At 35.3% G+C, this 22,669-nt stretch overlaps 2 protein-coding genes across 2 annotated transcripts; both read left to right on the forward strand.

Moving 5' to 3' along the window:
- Positions 1-10,810: 10,810 nt before the first annotated feature.
- On the forward strand, positions 10,811-13,998 carry LOC121773219 (dual specificity tyrosine-phosphorylation-regulated kinase 2-like). Its single transcript, XM_042170031.1, has 7 exons — positions 10,811-11,125; positions 11,858-12,497; positions 12,576-12,855; positions 12,932-13,039; positions 13,108-13,386; positions 13,469-13,612; positions 13,680-13,998. The coding sequence occupies exons 1-7, from the start codon at positions 10,816-10,818 to the stop codon at positions 13,851-13,853; spliced, it is 1,935 nt and encodes a 644-aa protein (XP_042025965.1). The 5' UTR covers positions 10,811-10,815; the 3' UTR covers positions 13,854-13,998.
- A 4,370-nt stretch (positions 13,999-18,368) lies between these two features.
- Positions 18,369-22,617, forward strand: LOC121774716 (CTD nuclear envelope phosphatase 1 homolog). Its single transcript, XM_042171586.1, has 6 exons — positions 18,369-18,945; positions 20,154-20,282; positions 20,384-20,504; positions 20,617-20,698; positions 21,736-21,889; positions 22,079-22,617. Exons 1-6 carry the CDS (start codon positions 18,607-18,609, stop codon positions 22,208-22,210), a joined length of 957 nt encoding a protein of 318 aa, XP_042027520.1. The 5' UTR covers positions 18,369-18,606; the 3' UTR covers positions 22,211-22,617.
- The last annotated feature ends 52 nt before the right edge of the window (positions 22,618-22,669 follow it).

Below are 22,669 nucleotides of genomic sequence, written 5' to 3' on the forward strand. Positions count from 1 at the left end.
ATATTCTGTTGGGCCAATAAGTAATTTTTTAATGTTGCAAGGAAAAGATCTTATTAACAGTTCAGATCTCTTTTTTTACAATTGATCTTAACTTGTTGATTCGAAACCAAATTTAATTATTTTGATTAATGATTAGAAGTCGAATATAAAACCCTTCAACAAAATATATTCCATCCATCGTCATTACAAAATAAAATGCAGGTACTATTGTCGAAGCTTAGTTGTTAAGAACAACATTCAAAAACAAGAAAATATCTAGAAATGGAGGTTTTCCGATATGATTTTCCACAATCCTTCATCGACTCTTGCCTTGATTTTTGCCTTCAACGAAATCTCAACGGCGGAGAAAACGCCGTTATTCGATTCGTCACAAGGCTTAACGGGCTTGATGTAAAGCCCGATTCCCTCAACATATTTGCCACAGCGGCCGTGGAATCCGGTCACGACGGCGTCGTTTGCGTTGACGGAAAAATGGGTGCCACAAATGGTTCCGAAAGGGCCATACTGAGTCTTGTTGGTGATGAAGGTGAGAGACGTGACGCTGTTTGGGAAGGAGCAAGCTGAGCCGTGGGTCCCGCTTATGCCGGTAAGATATTCCGACGGAAAATCGATGTTGATCTGTGTAACAACATCATATCCTTAAATTTTAGATGATATGTAGCAATAAGAAAGAAGTTAGAATATGCACGTACAATTATATTTGAAATTTGTATACCTTGAAAGTTTTATCACCGCCGTTTCCACCGAATTTGGAGGTGTGATCTTCTTCGGTGTGTTTGAATGTGATGGAGTCGATGATTGAACCGCATTTTACGATGATTTGTTTGATGACCATTTCTCACCGGTTTGGTATCCCCACGGACCCAAGCTGATGTCTGCTGCGCAACGGCATTGTTTTCCTGCATACAAGGGAGAGAGCAAGCGATGAGGGTGGAAGTAAATTGGAGATGTAAAATGTAATTGTGATATTTAAAGAGATACTCCTATGTGAAAGGATTTGATAGATTGTTGTGTGAAGTTAGATGAGGTTACTTTTTTATTAGTGCATGCATTGGTGTGGCAGTGACCTTTCAAATGCTGCAAACCAAGCCCGCCAATTGGATACACTGCCATGCAATAAAGATCAATAAATTACGATTTCTAATCATTACAGGACTAGTACTACTTTGCCAGCTCTTGCCTTGTTTCATGCAAAGATCATCTATATACTACTACCATGCTACTAGTATTATTTTAGATCATCCACAATGGTTGCCCGAGTGAATTTACCAAAGTGCCCGATGGATCGGGCACTTATTTCAGTGACGTGCCTGAGCCCAATCTCGGGCATTTTGCAATTATTTTAATTTTTTTATTCTTTATTAAATCAATATAAATACCCTATAAGAGCATCAGTAATGGCGGACGTCCACGCGGAATTCCCACCGGCATGCGGGAATTCTGTGGCGGACGTCCGCCATTGAGCGTCCCAGGCACGGATACGGAATTCCGCGAAGGAATTCGCAGTTCTGCGGCGTTCCGAGGAATCCCGCGGGGAATTCCGTGCGGACGTCCGCCATTGCGTTGACGCCTGCGGAATTCCGCTTTTTTTCATTAAATATATTTTTTTTTCAGGAATTCTGCATGAAATTCCGCTACTGTGCAGTGGGAATTTAGTATGACGTGGCATGGCAGTGGGAAGTTCGTATGACGTGGCAGGAGGTGTTTTTGGGAATTCCGTAGGGGATTCCGCTCCACTGCTGATGCTCTAAACCCTAATTCACTTTTCACACACTTTAGTAATTTAGTTTAGTAATGTAGTTTTTTTAAGCTAAGTATGATGTAGTTTTTTTTAATTAAGTTATGTAGTTGTTTTTAAAAATTTGTGGTGTTTAATATAATATATTTTTGTATTTTAGTAATTAAAAATAAAAATAAAAAATAATAATATTAAAAATTAAATGCAAATTGAGTTTAATTGATACGACACTCACCAGGGCTCCCATTAGGGCCAAACCATTGCAGAAAGAAGGGGCATGCTGATGTGGCAACTACTAGGGCTAGGGCTCCCACTAGGGCATCCATTGTGGATGCTCTTAGGGCATCTCCAGTGGCTTTCGTCCAGCAATAGCCCAGCCACAAACTCCTCCTGCCACATCATCAGCACTAAAAATCGTCCTGCCACATCATCAGGACAAGCAAATAGCCCAGCAATAGCCTAGCCACATCACCCCTAATTATATAAAACAAATAATTGACAATCACACAAAATACGGAATTAAATGCACAAATATTAATGCCCAAAAGTTCAATTATGGCCCTAGTGTTTTTGGGCCGATGAGTAACACTATCTAACTTTAAAATTGAACATTATTCAAATAATTTTTTCCAATATAGGAGTAGAATTTATAATGCTATAGTAATATTTTTTTCAAGTTACTATACAAAATTGAGGAACAATTCAAGTTAAGTTTATAACAACTACTACTAAAAAGCAAATGGGCTAATGAATATGTTTGGATCAAACTTTTGGCTTTTCATGATTTCAAAAATAACGTCAAAATTAATCAATAATTTTTTTATCAACTTTTTAGTTTTCTCGGAAAGATCTGATGAAAGTTGCAAGTTTTAAGAATAGATTCGATCAAACTAAAGGAAGACCCCAAATTTCAAGGTTTTTACCAAGTTAGGTGAAATAACAAGAACTAAAATTGCTCATTTTTACATAAAAATATATATTGAGCTTTTAGTTGGGGATCGAGCCATAAAGGGTGTGTCTGTGTAAATCTCAAAATAATAAGTTCATTTTAATAAGTTTTAGAAATATATTTTCCACCCTTCACATAATTTCAAATTGAAATTTGTCTGCACCAATAATCAGGGGCGGATGCAAAAATAAATAACGATAAGGGCTATGATTTCTAAATTTTATTTTAAAGTATACTTTTGCGTGTTTTAGCTTATTTATAAGGGCTTTTATATACTAATTTGCCTTAAATTTAGATAAATTTTAAATATTTATAAAAGAAAAAAGATTAAAAAACCATTTTGCTAAGGGCTTTAGCCCCACTCTAAGTATATATGGGTCCGCCCCTGCCAATAATATTGATGTCGAATACATCCAAGATTTGTATCTCAATGACAAAAAAAATATAAGTGGAGTATTAAATTAAGGTGATACAAAATTTTTAATGGTGCTCTATTAGGATTGTGATTGAGATACAAAATTTTTAATGGTGCTCTATAGACCATCTGCAACGCTGTCTCTTAACCGTCTCATCTCTTAACTATTCATGGGCCCCATTGTACTTTTCACTCCATCTCTTAACTAAGAGACAGCACCTGCAACCCTCCATCTCTTATCCGTCTCTTAACCATCTCATCCCTTAACTATTCATTCAATTTCATTTTCTATTTTTATTTCCAACAAATTCAATTAATAAAAACACACTTCATTAAATAAAATAAAATTACAACTTAAAATCCTAAAAAAAATACATAATTAAATTCATGGCAAAATAAATAAAAAAAGACATAATTTAAAATACAAATTTATAGAAAATATAAAAATTACTCCGCCGGCGAATCATCCCCCAAAGGCGGTGGCGGTGCACCGAATGGAGGCGGAATACCAAGTTGTCTCGCCAGATACACAATGCCGGCATGATGGGCTTGATATTGGGCGGACATCATCCGGGAAGTGTCCGCCATTGTGGCGGTGAAGTACATGGACATTAAGGAGAAGGGCGGCCCTTGGGAACCCGCCTGGCTTGATTCGTCTCGGCCCATCCTCCCTCAAGCCGCCTTCGCCGCCTTGGTCCCTTGCGGCCGACGGCGCCCACGGGAGGACCCCCCTGCATCGTCTGTCGTGCCCTCAACCTCCTGCGAGGCAACCTCTTGTGCAGCGCTGCCTGAACCGCCCCGCTAGACGAGTATTGGTCACCCGCCTTGTGCTTCATGCGTTTCGAGGTCGAGCCCGTGCTGGACTGGACACCGCCGGCCCACCTTTCGACGTCTTTGACGGCCTCCCAGACATCGACATGTTTGAATTCTTTGCCGTTGTCGTCGAAATAGACTCGCAAAGCCGATCTCAGAATGTCGGCTCCAGTGGCTCCGCTTTGGTAATGAGCCGCTTCATTCTCATAGATGCCGCAGAATTTTTTGACCTCTCTGTCGACTCGGTCAAAATGACTTCGGAGCATCTTCAATGTGCGGCGGGGGGACCCCTTCGGCTTAATCTCGTTGTAGGCCTCAGTGACCTTTTCCCAAAAGCACTTCCGGGATTGTTGATTCCCGACGATGGGATCGTACGAGACACTGATCCAGGCGTTGTACAGAGCCATCGTGTCCTTACGGCTGTACGGATGATTACCTACATCCTCCTCCTCCTCGGCCGCCTCCTCCTCTTCCTCCACGGCGTCGAATGTCCTGGAACTTTCACCACCTCGTCCTCCTTCCGGATTGGATTCATCCGGATAATCCTCCCTAATTTGGGATAATCCCTACGAATACCTCGGGGCGGAGGGACGGGCGTATGCATCCACATCAAAATGGGGAGGTTGGTACCCTGCGTGCGTCGACTAGCCTTGGGTGCCCGGCGTCGACGAACCGGAACTGGAACCACCCAAGACATTGTACATGCCCCCCAGTCGCCAAACGCGTTGATGTCAAACCCGCCGGAGCCGCCAGAGTTTCCGTCGTCTGACATTTTGTGATGAAAATTGGAGAGGTTAGATGAAAATTGGAGAGTAAATGAAGGTGATTTGGGAAGAATAGATGTGTGTTTGTGTGTATAATGAGGATGAAATATGAGTATTTATAGAGTAAAAAAACGGTCGAAAACGGTAACATTACCGTTTGAATTTTTAATTTTTAATTTTTTTTAATTTATTTTTTTTTAAAATGATTTATTGCGTCAGCGTAACGAAGCCCACTCGCGGGTCGGCAAGTGGGCGTCACGCCTAGCGCCAGCGCGCGCCAGCCGTCTCGGTGGGACGGGCGTCTAGGCGAGACCGGGACGAGACGGGACGCTGCAACGCGTCTCGCTGCCGCCTAGTCTCGGAGGTACGAGATACGAGACACCCGCGCGACGCGTTGCGGGTGCTCTTAGGATTGTGATTGAGATAAAAAAAATTTTATGGTGCTTTATTAGGATTGATTGAGATACAATTCTTAGATTAATCACAAGGGAACTTTTTCAAGGATTAAAAAAATAGAATATTTGTTTAATTGAGATAGTGAAAAAAGTTATTATTGACGTCCAATGGAAGAGACGGTGTGGCAGTCGTTATTGATAATACAACATAGATGAAGGACAAAATGAACCTTAAAGAGTTAGGGTGGAGTTGCCGCACTGTGGAGTCAAGTGAAGTTGAATTTTTGGAGCTCGGCCAGTCCGATCTTTTAAATTTCACACTAAATTAATTAAAGAATAAATACTTATAATTTTAGGGTAAAGCTATGTGGCCATAATGTGGCTGGCCATAAATGGCATTTCAGTAAATATAGGTATATTTGGATATTAATAATTTAATTGTCTCATTTAATGCTTAATTCAGTTGACAATACTATCCTTAGTCTTTAATTGTAGTTTCTTTTTAATTTATTTATTCCATTCTTTTTTTAGAGTAATTTGTTACTCAACTTTTTTTACTACTTTGTTTTTATTTTTATTATAGTATAGCATATTTAGGAATAAAGAGGGAGAAATTAGTGAGTAGGCTGTGATGACTATGTGGAATTACATTTTCTTATTAGTGAGTAGTCTGTGATATAGTAACACCAAGGTTAAATGTATATGTATTATATTTAAAATTAATTATAAATTTTAAAATATAGTAAATAATTATATTTGAATTATTTTGACAAATTATTATTATTATTATTATTTTTTTATTATTATTATTATTATTATTATTATTATTATTATTATTATTATTATTATTATTATTATTATTATTATTATTATTATTATTATTATTATTATTATTATTACAGTATCAATTTCACAATAAATTAATCTATAGTATAACTATTTGAATTGCTTTTATATCAATACACTGTTGTATTTATATGTAGTCCTAGTTTTACCACCCGTGCTATGCACAGGACAGAAAATTTTTAAATAATAAAGATATATTAATAGCTAAATATATTAAAATAAAGTATATAAAGTAAATAATCACTAATAAAGTATATAGAGTAAATATTTCGGCTGCCATATAGAGTAAATAATATATAGTATAATTAAATTATTTTATTAAACAAGTGAATTTAAACATAAATACTCACTAATAATAGAATTAAAAATATCAGGAATATATTTATTATGATTCAAATTTAATTATTCAGTACATACTATTAAATAATCTGAATAATTTTTGTTACCTCATTTTGTATAATCAAAATATGTACGTGTTTGATTATAAATAAGTGCATGTTGATTACTAAATAATTTTATAATAATTAAAGATTAGAATAGTTAAAATTGATAAAAATAATTAAATTACGTAAGTAAAGTGTATTGTTAAATACTCCATATTCTACTACTACATAAGTAAATAAATACTCCATATTCTACCACATAAAGTATTTAATATTTGAGGATAGATTAGTCTTTAAAAAATTGTTACTCTCTAGATGCATCAATTTCAACTATTAAGCATTAATTGCACAAAAGTTTAATAATATTTTAAGATTATGGCTGGTCATAATATGACCATTTAGCATCACCCATAATTTTAAGCCCCAAAATAATTAACAAAAACAATTTATGCTCGAGTACTTGATCGACAATATAATAATGAAACGACAGGGGAAAAGAAAAGTGAAAAGGACTTATGGTCCAACAATATATATGTCTGTCGAACTTTTTTATTTACTAGATTGTTGAACACATGAAAAAGCAGCTTCAACAAAAAGTAAAAGGGAAATTGTGAAAAAATAAAATAAAATAAAATAAAATTTGAATGAAAAGTGTTATGGCTTAGCAAAGGGTGGGTCGTCATAATAATGCATGCTCTCGTGAAAAGTGGGTTGCACCATCAATTCAATCATTTTGCTTCAAAACATTTTTCAATTTGGTACACAATGGTCAAACAAAAAATGTACTATCAAAATAAGAGTATAATGGTACAAATAATCTATCTAGATTCATTATGGAAACTATATATGATTATTGGGTGTCGTATTATAGAGAGTAGATCAAATCATTTTGTCAGTCCTTTAATACTTAGTGCACTGATCATTGGAACCAGGGATTAGTCATCAAGCTATTAGCTAATGCTTAGTGCACTAATCATTGGAACGAGAGATTAGTCATCTAGCTATCGGCAGCATGAGGGCCACCTTGAGAAACCAAACAAAAAAAAACTAAGAAGAAAATTGGAATTATTTTTAAAATGACCCAAAAAGTTGGAACATATTCTACATGTAACACTATATGCATTTAGATATTAGTAGATCTTGACGTGTTGATTCATAACACAAATTGACCATAGATTAGGTGATTCTGATTAAGGATGGGAGGTCGGATAAAAACCTTTGAACAAGAGGTCCCAATGCAAAGTTGCAAACAAGAATAAATCGATCCTTGATTGTGATAGATTATATTCTTTTTGTATGCTAATAACTATTCTATCATGATCAACAAGAGATTTAAAAAATTTGAAGAAATGTACATGAAAAAAAGCAATAGAATGTGGACTTAGATCTCTGTAGAGTAGTATTTTATATTATATTAATAAAATACTAGTATAAGTTAAAAGAATTGATGGAATTTAAGATCTAATTATTAGTAAAAGTGAAATAAGACCCGTAACAACGAAATTGCAAAGTAGTAGTAAAAATAGGGGAGTATCATACTATTAGATTTTTTTTATTATTATTGTGTTGCATCTCGTTTTCAATTATTGTATAGTGTTGTCTAATTCATAACATGACATTAATTCAATGCACGTAGTGTATGCTAGCCACTAATCATAAAATAGGGATGCAAAAGGGAATGATAATAGAAAATTTGGAATCATTTATGCCTAAACATTGACTAAAATTACGGTAGAATAGGTGGAATGATGTTTTGAGGTGCTTTTGACTTTATTCGACTTATTTAGGGTGAATATTTAACAATCAAGTAAATTACATGTTTTATAATTGCCAATTACATCCTTATAATTACATATAATTGGCGATTACATGCTAAAAACTACTACTCCATGTTTATAAGTGGCAATTACATGCTCATAATTACATACAATTGGCAATTACATGCTAAAAACTACTTCATGTTTATAATTGGCAATTACATGCTTATTTAAATACGAACAGAATGAATTCAGGCATCAGAGTTGTTTCGTGTCCAAATTTATTGTTTTTTAATGAATAATAATATTGTGAATCTAGAAGAGTCTAACAATAATTATCGTATGCAAATTATAACCATTATATTGTATTTTAAGATTAGGAATATGGAGCGGTTAAGTAGATACGCATTAGACACTCTAGACTTAAAAGCAATGCATCCCACAAAAATACTATGCTATTTGATAATTGGTAGGAAAATAACACCACAATCAACTAATTAAATATATGTGTGTATATAATTATTTTAAAAAGAATTTGTCAGTTATATACAAATGGATATTATTGAATTGTACTCCCTCCGTCCCGGACTACTCGCACATTTCCTTTTCGGCACGGAGATTAAGGAATGAGTGTATAGCAAAGTCAACAATTGCGGCTGTAGGTGATAATGTTTACTAAAAATGGAAAGAGTGCAAATAACTTGGGACGCCCAGAAAGGAAATAAGTGCAAGTAGTCCGGGACGGAGGGAGTATAAAGAATGAGACAAAAGAATAGGAAAAACTATATGATCTTATTGTAAGCATTTTTAAATTAGATAGTCTCACTAATCTAGTAATGTAGGAGTTAGTTTTGCAAATTAATCTTATTTAAAGTTTTTCATCTTTCTTTAAAAAAAGTACTTAGTATTATTGTCTAGTGATACAATGGTATGAAAAGAATATTAATAGAGAGATAACACTAGTAATTTGATACGATTATTATTATTATTATTATTATTATTATTATTATTATTATTATTATTATTATTATTATTATTATTATTATTATTATTATTATTATTATTATTATTATTATTATTATTATTATTATTTAGTTAGTTAATTATGGATTTGCATATCTTTTTCATATCTTTTGTCTTGCTCATTAAGTTAGTATCCACTATTATAAATAGTGGACATTGTTCTTTAGTTCGATCATTCAAGAAATATCAATTATCCTTCTATTTTATTTTCTCTTACTCTCTATCCTTTCAAACGTGCAAAACGCACAAAATCATAATTTTGACGCCGGATTGATCGACGGGCAAAAGCTCCCGCGACGTTCGACGCAAAATCTACGAGTTAAGGAACTTCATCCTTAACATAATTAATGAGCACCAACCTTATAGATTCCAATCTTTATAGCATACCCCAATACTCTTATACTCCTATAAAGGTTTTGGCTTCATTATAAAAATTAATCAATATGCTAAAAAAGCAATAACATATATGCTTTGTTAATGGAGTATGCATGTCGTTGCCATCAACCAAATTATTGAATCATAAAAAAATCTTAAATTTATTACAGCTTTCATTTTGTACACCAAAATAATAATCATCAATAATGGAATAAAGTAAAAGTTCATTACTCTCAACCCATTTAAAGAAAAAATAATACTCAATAATGTTTTTTTTTCTTTCTCCTATTGTTGTTTACATGGGAAACTATAATTTTAAGAAATCGAATTTATAAGCAGGGTATGGCTAAAATAAAATATTTCTTATTGTTAGAATCTTATTATCTTGTATTGATCCAATAAAATTATTGAATTCGTTATCAAATTTACCGTAGTAAATTAAAAAATCTTGGCCCACTTCACGAACTCAGATGGTGTATTTATTCAATAAGATAGATGCATTCATTGATCCTTGATACAATAAATTAGCAGAAAAATTAAAAAATTCAATCAAATTCTGGTTCAACCGTATAATTTTATAAATCAATAAAAAATATAAAACGGATTTATTCACAATCATCACGTAACGAAACAATCTAATCATCTATACGTAATACTACTACTTACGTTGGTGTTTTTGAACCGAACAATGTAGTTTTCTCGTATATATGAATAGTCGACATCGATCAAGTCATTAACGGTATCGTCCGCATACAATTTCTGATCACCAGCCACGTTAGATAACGTCCGCATATGATTTTTCATCTCCAATTTTTTCAATTAATTTTAAAAAATACGAGATACACCCAGTTTTAACAAAATTCACCTTTTTCTATAATTGCCAAAATAGAAACAAATAAAATGAAAGTAAAAGTTTGTAAAGTTAAAGAAAAAAAGAGCAACCTACCTAGATTCATACAAATCTTCCATAGCTATCAAAGTTTGCAAGAAGATATCTTTCCCGTTGGCTTCTACTCCCTCCGTCCCGGATAATTCGTCTCACTTTGTCCAGGTACGAGTTTTAAGAAATATAATAAAAAGTGAGTTGAAAAAGTTATTGAAATGTGGGTCCTACTTTTATATATTAGTTTTAGAGTAAAATATGAGTAGGAATATGGAGCCCCTGCCAAAAATGGTAAAAGCGAAACGGGACAAATTATATGGGACGAACCGAAATGGAAAATGAGACAAATTATCGAGTACGGCGGAAGTAATTTACAGCAGAAACAGAAAAAGAAACAAACAAACAAACACCTCTCTCCCTCTCTCTCAACTGTATATATATATATTTAGACAGAGAGAGAAGAGAGACACGGACATGCAAAGGCCAAGTGCTGATGATCAATGTCCTACTTTTGACCCACTCCATTCCCATGAACTCACCGCTCTCTCTCTCTCTTTATCACTCACACCAATTAATCCATCTCTCTTGAATTCAATCTCTCCCTCCCTTCTCATGGCGGAGATGCACCTCGACGCCGTGCTTCAATTCCTCAGGAGAAATGGCCTCTCCGCCTCCGAATCCGCCCTCTTTCAAGACATCACCGACCAGAAATCCACTCACGGCGGCGCCGGAAGTCCAGAGGCCTCCTCCGATGATGATGAATTCGTCAGCTTCGGCTCTTCCGGTAGTAAAGTTTTCCTTTTTTTTTGAAATGTTCGATTGATTTAATTCGAATGCTGCTTTTTTCATCTTGTTTCAGTTTGAAAGTTTGAACTTAGTGTAAAGTTTGTATCTTTCTTGGTGGGCATTTATTGAATTTTTGAATTTGAATGTATTTTTTGAATTTCAAGATCATGTTTTTTTAGAAGACATTTTCCTATGATTCGGTGTGACGAGGCTTTCTGCAAGGGAATTTGAAGAAAAAAGGGGATATTTTGGCGATTTTATAAGAGTTTGTTTTGTAAGAATGCTTCTTTTATTGGTGGGGGCTTGAGCCCCCTCATGTATTAGTTATAAGAAATGTCATTATTTGTATTTTGCATTTATTTGGGTGAATGTTTTCTGTTTTCTTTTCCTATTCTTGATTGTTGCTTCTTCTGTTTTTTTTTAAAAGCAGAGTAATTTGGCTACTAGATTTGTCTAATTAAAGTTGCAGAAAGCCCGATATTTTCGACGATTTCTATTGGAGAAAAAAATGCTTCTTGTGGTTGGTGGGGGCTTAAGCCCCCTCACCTCTGAGTGAACTGCATACATTTTGTGTTGGTGTAATGTGGATTTTTTGCTTTCTTGGATATCTGTGAGCTATTCCGAATTATTCTGTGTTTTGTTGATGCAAATTAGTATAGTAGTATTAATTTGATTGTTAGCTAAGGATATCTACTTGTCTGTGTTGATATTCGACGTATACGAATCCCAGATTTTACGAATCCGTATGCCATACACACCACGCGACCGGGTTCTCAAGCCTCATCGGATAGGCTGTCCCAGTTTGGAACTGCTCGAGACTCCCGTGATTTCGATATGCAGAACGATGCGTTGTGGTACAAGGAGGACGACGGGGACTATGTCATGCCGCCCCTCTTTGATGGTAGGGACTTTGATGGCGACCCCAGCGAAGACAAGTTCGTGATGAGCATGCAAGCAGAGGAGCCCGTTGAGGATGAGACGAAGCGTAGTGTAGTTTATGAGGGAAGAAAACGATGGGGATTGGATTTCGAGGAGCACTTCAAGTGTGAGCCTGATCATGACTGTGATGAAGTGAGTGAGAGCTTTCAGCTTGAAAAGGTTAACAAAGAGTGTGACGAATATTGCGATGGCGTTGAGACGGTCTACACGGACGTATGCAAGGAAGAGAGTCCTACAAAGGCCGGGGTTGTAGGCGTGAACGACACCTACAACATTAAGAAGGAGTCTCGAATTGATGATGATATAATCGGTGGAGCTTCATTGGACACAACGGCTGAAGGGGCTCGTGCAATCCCGGATGAGCTTCTGACCTATGAGAAAGAGGATGATTATGAGATATTCGACCTAAGGATCGTGCACAGAAAGAACCGGTTGGTGAAGCATATCTGAGTAAGTTCGTTTCCGATTTATTGAATCCCTTTTGAAAAAAAAAATTATGCTTAACGCAGGACGGGTTTTGAAGAGAACAAGGAGTTTCCCATTGTTCTGAACAGCGTCATTGCTGGTCGATATCATGTCACGGAAGTTCTTGGATCGGCTGCTTTCAGCAGAGTCGTCCAGGCTCGTGATCTTCACTCGGGGATCGATGTTTGCTTGAAGATCATCAAGAACGACAAGGACTTCTTCGACCAAAGCTTAGACGAGATCAAACTTCTCAAGTTCGTGAACAGGAACGATCCTGCTGACGAGCGCCATATTTTACGCCTCTATGACTACTTCTATCATCAGGTATGATCGATTCTATCGTTTTTAAACTGCTTATTTGACATTTTATAACATATGTATCGCGCTATATATGTGATAGGAGCATCTCTTCATTGTGACTGAGCTTCTTCGAGCAAACTTGTACGAGTTCCAAAAATACAACCGGGAATCGGGAGCAGAGCCCTATTTTACAATGCATAGGCTGCAGGTACTAGTTTTTGAAAACCTTATCTTCAATTCAAATGAAATAAATTTGATGAAAATGGTAATTTGTAGGTAATAATTCAACAATGTTTGGAGGCATTAGTGTATCTTCATGATTTAGGAATAGTTCATTGTGATCTAAAGCCCGAAAACATTCTGATCAAGAGCTACCGAAAGAGTGAGATTAAGGTTATCGACCTTGGCAGCAGTTGCTTTCAGACAGACAATCCGTCCCTGTACGTACAATCGCGTTCGTACAGGGCTCCGGAGGTCATGCTAGGCCTTCCCTACGACCACAAGATCGACTTGTGGTCGCTCGGGTGCATCCTGGCCGAGCTATACTCCGGGGAGGTAATGCACACACGCTTGTTTTTGGCTCGCCTAGTTAGACATTATGCATTTTTGTGTCGATAATTTGTCAAAAATTATGCAGGTGCTATTTCCGAACGAAGAAGTTGTGTTGCTTCTTGTGCGGATGGTGGCAATGCTCGGGCCGATTGATGCGGAGATGCTCCGAGATGGGCAGGAGACGCACAAGTATTTCACGAGAGAATACGATCTTTACTATATAGACGAGGTATGTGGTTTAACTAGTTTTGCACCCGTGCGATGCATAGTAAAATAAATGGTTAAAATTTGAGTAGGAGACGAACGAGGTGGAGTACATAATCCCGGAGGAGATGGCGTTGGAGGAGCATCTGCAGATACCGGATGATCCGGTGTTCGTTGATTTTATGAAGTGCTTGCTCGAAATCAATCCGGCGAGACGGCCTAGTGCTCGGGAGGCGCTGAAGCACCCTTGGCTTTCCCAGATATGAGAGAGTTAGATTTTTGTAGGAGGTGATAGATCATCCTTGATTGTCTTCTCTAGAAATATGAGTATATAACATTTTTATTCAATTGCATTTGAGCCTTATTATTTGTATTCTATCCCATTGTTATAATATGTCTATTCACCAAAAATTCTCTCATTTTTTTTATTTTGAACTTTCCATGAAAATTAATTCAATTTCTCTTTTATGGTACCATTTTTTTTTCTTTTTCCTACTTTACTTATTTTTTTTCATTCAATCTCATATTTTACCAGTTGTATCTTAAAACTTGTCTCCGATGAACTATTTTTATGAATGAAAATAGTATATAATTGGAATGTAAATGTTTGTTCAATCCGAAACCCGTGAGTTGACCCGATTTTTTTTATATAACTGTCTAGTGACCAAGTCTTCGATCAAGTCTTTTGTGTGGGGTAAAACAGACTTAGACCTGGTTTGTTTTTATAATTGACTTTGTATTAATAGAATATGCAAATCCTAGCTGGGATGAGAAATTTCTAAGCTACACTCTCCACGTCAGTCATCTTTATCCAATCCAATTTCATTTAATTTTTGAGTAACATATTCATTTCTTTCTTTTATCCATGGAGTTCATACAATATCTCAACAATTAAAAATATTTTATTAATATATCTGTAATGATACATAGGATTTATAGTCAGTTTAATATATAAAAATTATGTGTAATTATTAGTATTATATTCTTTAATATATATAAAAATTATCTGTGGTTAAATTTTAAATAAAATCCCGAGAGAGGAAAATTGTACTATGAAATGTTGAAATATTGAAAATGATATATTTATATATATAGAGAGAAAAATCCATAAAAATTGAAATGTATATAATTTTTTATAAATAGTTAACTAAATTTTGTTTAAGTGAAAATCTAAACAAGCCATTAAAAATGGTGTAAGCTAAGGAATGTTGATAAGCACAAAAGAAAATAAAAAGCTAAGTGAGTGATAAAGACAAGTAGGAAGGGCTGAGTATGTGTGGATGCTGAGGAAATCTATGCTACTGGCAACTATAAAATAAATTAATAATGTGGGTATATTAATTTATATGTTGAGATTGGTATCTACTAGGGCTGGCAAATCGTGCGGATTGGGTCGTTATCGGGTCAACCTGATAATGACCCAACCCAATAAGGCCTAACCTGAACCCGACCTGTTAAGGAAATTGTAAATCCGAACACGAACCCGACCTGCTACCTTCAAATCCGAACACGACCCGCACCCGACACGAACCCGTTATCGACACGATATAATATGGGTTGACACGACACGATAACAACCCGAACCTGATATTACACGATTAAAACCTAATATTACACGATTAAACCTTATTTTTTAACCTAATTTACACAATTAAAATTCGTTTTATACTATTTAAACCTAATTTATAAGAAATTAAAAAATTAAAGTAATATATATTTTTTGAAATAATAATAAAAATAATAATATTATTTCTTAATGGGTTACCCGTATCCGACCTGCATCCGACCCGAACCCAACCCGAAATTATCGGGTTTTTAATGGGTCAACCCGATAAGAACACGGATCCAATAAGACTTGACCCCAACCCAATAATTTCGTGCGGATTCGTGTCGGATTATCGTGTCGTGTCGAAAATTGCCAGCCTTAGTATCTACATAGTTTAAAAGTATCCACTAGCACGAAAAACTGTCTCTTCTGATTGGCAAAATATTCCTCTTTTTTCTTACTTTTGTTTCCTTCCTCTTTTTCTATTCTTTGGCATTCTTTCTCTCTATTTTACATAGCACATCCAATCCATTATTTGGCTTTTATTATTCCTCTTAATAATCAGACACAATAAAGAAGATCGCCAGCCTTGCTAGAAGGCTTTGCGGAAGGCCAATGGATGAAGAACGGAGCGAACCCCAACCCCAAAGGATGAAGGGAGCTATGCACAATAGGGTTGATAATAGCTTTAAAAATCGAATTTAATGAAATTTTCGGCCATATCTGATAGACGAAACTCATGTTTGGATTCAAAATCATATCAAACACTAAATTTTACATATGACACCCGATATAGATTTGTATCATACCAAGATTGACTTGTGTTACAATCTTAAAGTTGCACATTTTAATTTTTGTAGTGTCTCAATCGTAGTTACACATTTATAAAAATGGAAATATCAATCTATATACTTTATTCTCTCGCCACAAATAACACTACATTAAATTATACTCCATGTTGGAAAGAATACTTCAATTTAAATGGAACAAAAGGAATTGAATACAATGATTTAGATATTGTTTGACTGATAGTAGTGGGGTTAAGAGTTTTAGAATTGTCAAGCAATAGTAAAACTGGTGTTTGTTGAATTTGAATGTCAAATAATGTATGCTAAAGTTGTTGGAAAAATGAGTAAGAAATAATTAATACTATTGGATTTTAAAGAAATTAAACTTGCTCAAGTTATGCTAAAGTTAAAACTCATTGTAATTTGTCATCGTGTTAATAAAAAATATGGCGGATCCAAGTAAGATCGAGAGGGTTGACGACCCTACCGTTTGCCAATGAGGTCCCAAGAGTCTAATTAAATGGCCTACATGAAGATTGCATGTACATCCATTCATAATTAATGGTTATTCTCTATTGCATTAGTTAAATAAGATACCAAATTACCATAGTAATTTGAGAATGGATACCTTGCTATGGAAAGGCATAACTTAACCACCACTTCAACAATAGTTCAATCTAATCAAGATTGCATAAAAACATCAACTTTTTTGTTGGAAAAATAATTTAAGGTATTTTAAAATCATCAACATAAACACATTGGATTGTCGTTGTTAGATGACCCACCACTCGAACAGCATCCAGAGTTTCTTGAACATTATGATAATTTATATTGAACATATCATTAAAAGCATCCTCAACAATGACTATTCTCGCTTAACAGTTGGGCATTTTGTGTGGCTCGTCCCGCTGTGACGAGATGGCCGCTAGCTCTTGCTGCAAGTGCATCTCGTGAATCTTATTTTAACATCGATGCCGAACCCATTTTCGATTGTACCCTAGTCGAAAAAGATGGTCGGGTATATAAGAGGATTTTGTAAAAGATTGTAAACTCTCCTTAAAGATAGAATCATAAATTGCAAATAAATATACAGTAATACATAGCCTATAAATTTTTAAATGAATTGAATCAGTTTTATTATTAATTAGTACAGTACTATATTATTTCATTACTAAATCGCATCTATTTATTTTACTATAACATGACATTAAAAGAGATTTGATTAAAAGATTTATAATAAATCTTAAAATCAATGAAAAAGTTATTCATTTTCTAAATCTGCACATATTTATTTCAAAATTTTAAAATTTTAAAATTATTACAAAGGAGAATAAAAATATATTAATTCAGTTTAAATTCATTAATCTTAATAAACTAATTTTAAATACAATTATAGTACTACAATTTTTATATATTTATGATTTTCGAATTTGAGCTTCCTTACATGACATCCGAATAGTCAGCATTATTACATTGAACACTGATTTATTCTTATCCCAAAGTCTTAATTACAAAAAACTTTGAAACAAACGAAAAATTAATTAAATAATTGAATAATCCCTCCCTAAAATTAAGCACAACTGTATTCATAATGGAGGGAACATCTTTTTAGGTACACAAACTCTACCGAAGTATCATTTTAGGTTCGTAAACTTTAAAAATATCACTTTAGGTCCGTCAACTATAAGTTAATATCATTTGAGGTATTTTGAAATTTTTCTGGACGAAAATGCCCTTAAGGCCTTCAAAGGACAATTTGGACAATTCTTTCGCCACTCATCTTGCGCCAGAGACCTATTGTCCAACAATTTTTAATGGCAAGTTTTTATATTTAAATTTAATTTGGATGGTAATTGATCTCATTCTAAAATTCATATAAATAATACTCCGAATGACAATTCAAATTAATAGCTATCCAATTTTAAAACAAATAAACTAAATATAATTCACAAATCACCTATAGCAAGTTCTTAAAATGCAGTTTAGATTAAAAAAATAAAATAAAATATCTAAGTTTCAATTCACTATCCCTATATAATTGGTCATCTAATAATTAAAAAATGTACTCCTACTATTTTTTACAGCAAATTTTAATTATATTTAAATTCAATTTGGATGGTAATTGAATTAAACAATAGGAAAAAAAAATTGTTGGACTCTAGGTGTTTGACGCAAGATGAGTGGCGAAAAAATTGTTCAAATTGCCCTTTGAAGGCCTTAAGGGCATTTTCGTCCGAAAAAAGTTTAAAATATCTCAAATGATATTAACTTATAATTGACGGGCCTAAAAGGATATTTTCAAAGTTTATGGACCTAAAATGATATTTCGGCAAAGTTCGTAGAGACAAAGGTCGTGGACCTAAAACGATGTTCTCTCTTCGTAATAATACAACTCAATCTCTCCTTTTATGTTTCATCACTCACCCCACTCTCACTCCAGCCGCGTGCCTCCACTCTCTCCCTAAACCTTTTAATTTCAATTTCAATTTCAATTTCAATTTCAATTTATGTAATCTGCATTTTGATCGCAATCGCCATCGCCTCCAATCCTGACCACTCCTCTCCGTCGCCTCTCCGTCGCCTCTCTCTCTCTCTCTCTCTCTCTCTCTCTCTCTCTCTCTCTCTCAGTCTCACGAATTCCGGCGGTTTAATTTCGTCAGTATTCCGTAGATTTTTTGATCGGTGATGGCGGAGCTGGCGGCGGCTGAAGTGTACGCGCCGCGGACGCTGCAGGTGTGGCGCACGCTCCTCAACTGGCTGGTGTTCTTCTTCCAGATCTTCGCGCAGATCCTCCGCGGCACGCCGTCGTTCAACCAGGTCCTGTCGTACGTAGGCCTGCGCCAGGGGTCGCTGCTGTCCTCCGCGCCCCACGCGCCGCCGCAGTTCAAGCCGCTGCCGGTGCTTGAGCTGTCGGATTACTCGGAGGAGCATGAGGAGGCGCCGGGGGTGACGAGCCCTGGGGCGGTTCCGGTGCGCGGCGGCGAAGAGGGGACGGCTGATTCTCTGCCTTTCGGGAAGCTAACGGTAACTTTTATTGTGTTTTGATTTGATTGTGAGTTAATGATGGATGGATATGCAGTTCGTTGCTTTAATTAATCGTGGTTGACTTTGCGAAGTGCTTGCTAAGTGTGTTGTTGTAGATGTAGATTTAGTTTGTTCAGCCGATTTTATGTATATAAGCTTGACGCATAAGAGAAAGCGAATTAAAAGGAAAGATTAAACATAAATTTTAGGATTCAGTTACTATGTTATTGATTGTTTTTTCCTGAACAAGAGGGATTTGACAAAATAGTTTCAAGTCAATGATTTTTTATGAATATGTTGTGCTATTTTGTAACAAAGTTGAAAAAATAGGGATTGGAAGGATTGGATGAAATAATATTACATGGTAGGTTTCTTTCTATCACTAATGTTGAGATTGACTTTATGGCGCTATACTTGTTCCTACAATTTTTTGTTATTGCTAAATTTTTATTTGAGTAAACTTTGATCTTTTGATAAATGGGATGAAAATGATTTTGGATGCATTCAGGTGGTTTTAATCCTTTAGGCAGTCATAGCACTTACTAGGAGTTTACTTCTGCCGATGTCATTTCTTATCATGAGATATGCGATAGTCTGCTAAACTCGTGCTGATGGCATTAGCATATCATAGAGTTAAAAAGTTATTAAGGATCTGAACTGAACGAACCAGTGTGTAGTGGCTTCTGATGTGAAATACCCTACAAGTTGAACTTCAGTTGCTGAGTTATTTGCTGAAGTCCATTTCTGGTAATTATGACCGAGCACAGTTAGGAGAAGTGGAAACAATGAGAAATGTAGGCGAACAAGTTAACTGTTTAGATGTTAATTATATCATGTGCAAGTGCTGCTGTATAGGATAAAAAGAAAACTTGGGATGTTGGAAGAAGTAAAACCCATAACAAGAGTAGGTTAATAAGGTCAAGGAGTATATATTAAACCAGTCTAGTGAAATTGCTTCCTTTAATAGACAAGAATGGAACTTGGGGCATTACTTGAATGATATAGTAATGATTTATTTACTTAATAAAGGAACATAAAGTTTGGATGAAATTTTAACAATCATAGCATATGTTGCCTGCCTTACAATTTTTAAAACTGTTCCTGTATCAGGCTATGAGGGATAAGACTTCATATTTCTGTTTATTTTGCTACATAAAGGTTTATTTTAATTCAAAGCATTTTCATGATCATTTGTGCTTTGGATGCAGGTTGTTCTCGATTTGGACGAAACTCTGGTATGTGCATATGAGACGTCAAGCTTGCCAGCCATGCTACGTAGTCAAGCCACAGAAGCTGGTATAAAATGGTTTGAATTGGAATGCATATCTTCTGACAAAGTAAGTTTCTTGTTTGGTTGACATTAAACTAGTACTTAAGCTATCTAAAGTAATACATTTAGTATTGATTTGCATTGTTTATTTCTCAATGGAACTCCTAGGAATTTGAAGGCAAGCCTAAGATCAACTATGTGACAGTGTTTGAACGTCCTGGACTTAAAGAATTCCTGAAACAACTCAGTGAATTTGCTGATCTTATACTATTTACCGCTGGACTTGAAGGTGTTTTTTTGTTACCTTATTATGATGACATACTTTTCTTGATCTCCAGCTGGAACTTTTTATAATATATATGATATTTACCGGTTGGAGTAAAATTATTTTGTGTTTACAGGCTATGCTAGACCTCTCGTAGATAAAATAGATTCTACAAATCTGTTCAGCCGTAGACTTTACCGGCCTTCTACCATTAGCACGTAAGTTATCTGTTAACTTTGGTGGTACATGCCAGAATATATTAAATCTCTGAAGTGACTGGTTTTGCATTTTCGCTGTTGTTAGATGTGTGAGCCTGTACCTTGTTTCATTTCATTGTGGGAAAGGAAGCTAAAGTACTAATGTGGGTGATATAAATAAAACTTAATGAAGGTAGATATTGTACCCCACTTAATAACAGTCCACCAATACACTCATTACCGAACTCTGTGGCATGAACCTGATGGGACTAAGTAAATGCTAAAATGATGAAGTATGTAATAGATTCTAGAAAGAAATAATACTATAATATTCTACTGATGGGGCTAAGTGATAAGCTTGTTGTATGCATTTTTCTACTGTTACCAATGACTCTTTGGTAGGTCTTGGTATGCTTCCCTTTTTAGCTATATAAGTTAAATTTAGAGTTTTTCTCTTTTTATCTATGCTCTTTTGCCCTCCACCCCGACTCAGTGAAGAAGTTTGGCAGAGTATCAGTAATATAAAGAACTTCCATGTAATAATTCTGAAGCTTTCTTCAGTGCTAATTCTTTTCCAATTCTGTTGTCTGAAGTGCTACCATTCTGCCCCAACTTTTAGAATGTAATACAAGAATGACACAACCTCTTACTCATCGGTTTATTTACATAACTAATTTTACAATATTTAGGTTTCTTTTAATCATGTATTTTTTCAACCATGTTTTTTGATGTTTAGGAAGGTTGTGCGTTGTAAGATTTTTCAGTATGCTGTTCTGCTGTTCATATAATAGCTACTCTCATTTATAATATTTCTTTGCCATAAACAATCTGGACTTATGTTTTGTCTTTTTTTTTCATATATGTTAGCATCTTCTAACTCAACCTCCATGAACTGAAAAATAAGAGAAAAAAATATATAAGAAAGAAAATAGAAATGATCACCCTTTGGTGTACAGTTTGATGACATGCTATATCTGTATCCTGATTTTGAGTGCTTTCCTCAAATTCATCCACCAGAACTCAGCCATTCATTAGTGTATGTTTTGCATAAATCACAGGGAGTATCGTGAACATGTGAAGGATTTATCTTGCTTGTCGAAGGACTTCTGCCGAATTGTTATTGTTGACAATAATCCATTTAGTTTCTTGTTGCAACCATTGAATGGCATCCCTTGCATACCATTCTCTCCTGGGCAACCTCATGATGAACAGGTACGACTATAACCCGACATATAAGTCACTTGCACCGAACCATTACTACACCTTAACTTTTTATCACGATGCAATAAGTGCAAATACTTTATACTTTCAGTTCAATCAGTTCTCACTTGAAAAAGGTTTTTGCTCGAACCTCGTTATCTTCTTTTCCATCCGAATTAATTTGTGAATTCATCTATACAGCTTTTGGACGTCATCCTTCCTTTGCTCAAGAATCTTTCTCAACAAAAGGATGTAAGGCCTATTCTCTACGAAAGGTTCCATATGCCCGAGTGGTTTCAGAAACATGGAATTCCTTCTTCGGGATGGACATAGGAAGGAAACTGTCGGCCGTCATGCATGTCTTTATGTAATATAATGCTTAGGATAATTATATTCTTTTCACAAGGCAGCGTCTCCAACTCGAGAGCCAACAAGTTTTGTACAGCATCGTTCGGTGCAGTGAAGCAGCCGTTGACGAAGCTTCAGCCTTATCACCACCCGAGCATGATCAGAATCATACAATTGTGAAAAGTAAAGTTCTCTGTGTAACGTCGTTGTTCATAGATGCAAAATCATGACGTTGTATCATCCTAGTATTTCATATCTCGATGATACGATCAATTATTTGCAGCGACGGCCGGACCTTTGTTGCTTAATTATATGATAGGTTTGTGGAATGTGAATTATTTGTTTCAGCATCGTTTTGACTATGCTTCAATAGAGAATTTTATAGGTGTTAATATTGTTCTATTTTCCTAATCAAATTAATCGTGTATGTTGAGATCCTCACAT

Source organism: Salvia splendens, chromosome 17, assembly GCF_004379255.2.
Source record: "Salvia splendens isolate huo1 chromosome 17, SspV2, whole genome shotgun sequence".
NCBI classification, from domain to species: domain Eukaryota; kingdom Viridiplantae; phylum Streptophyta; class Magnoliopsida; order Lamiales; family Lamiaceae; genus Salvia; species Salvia splendens.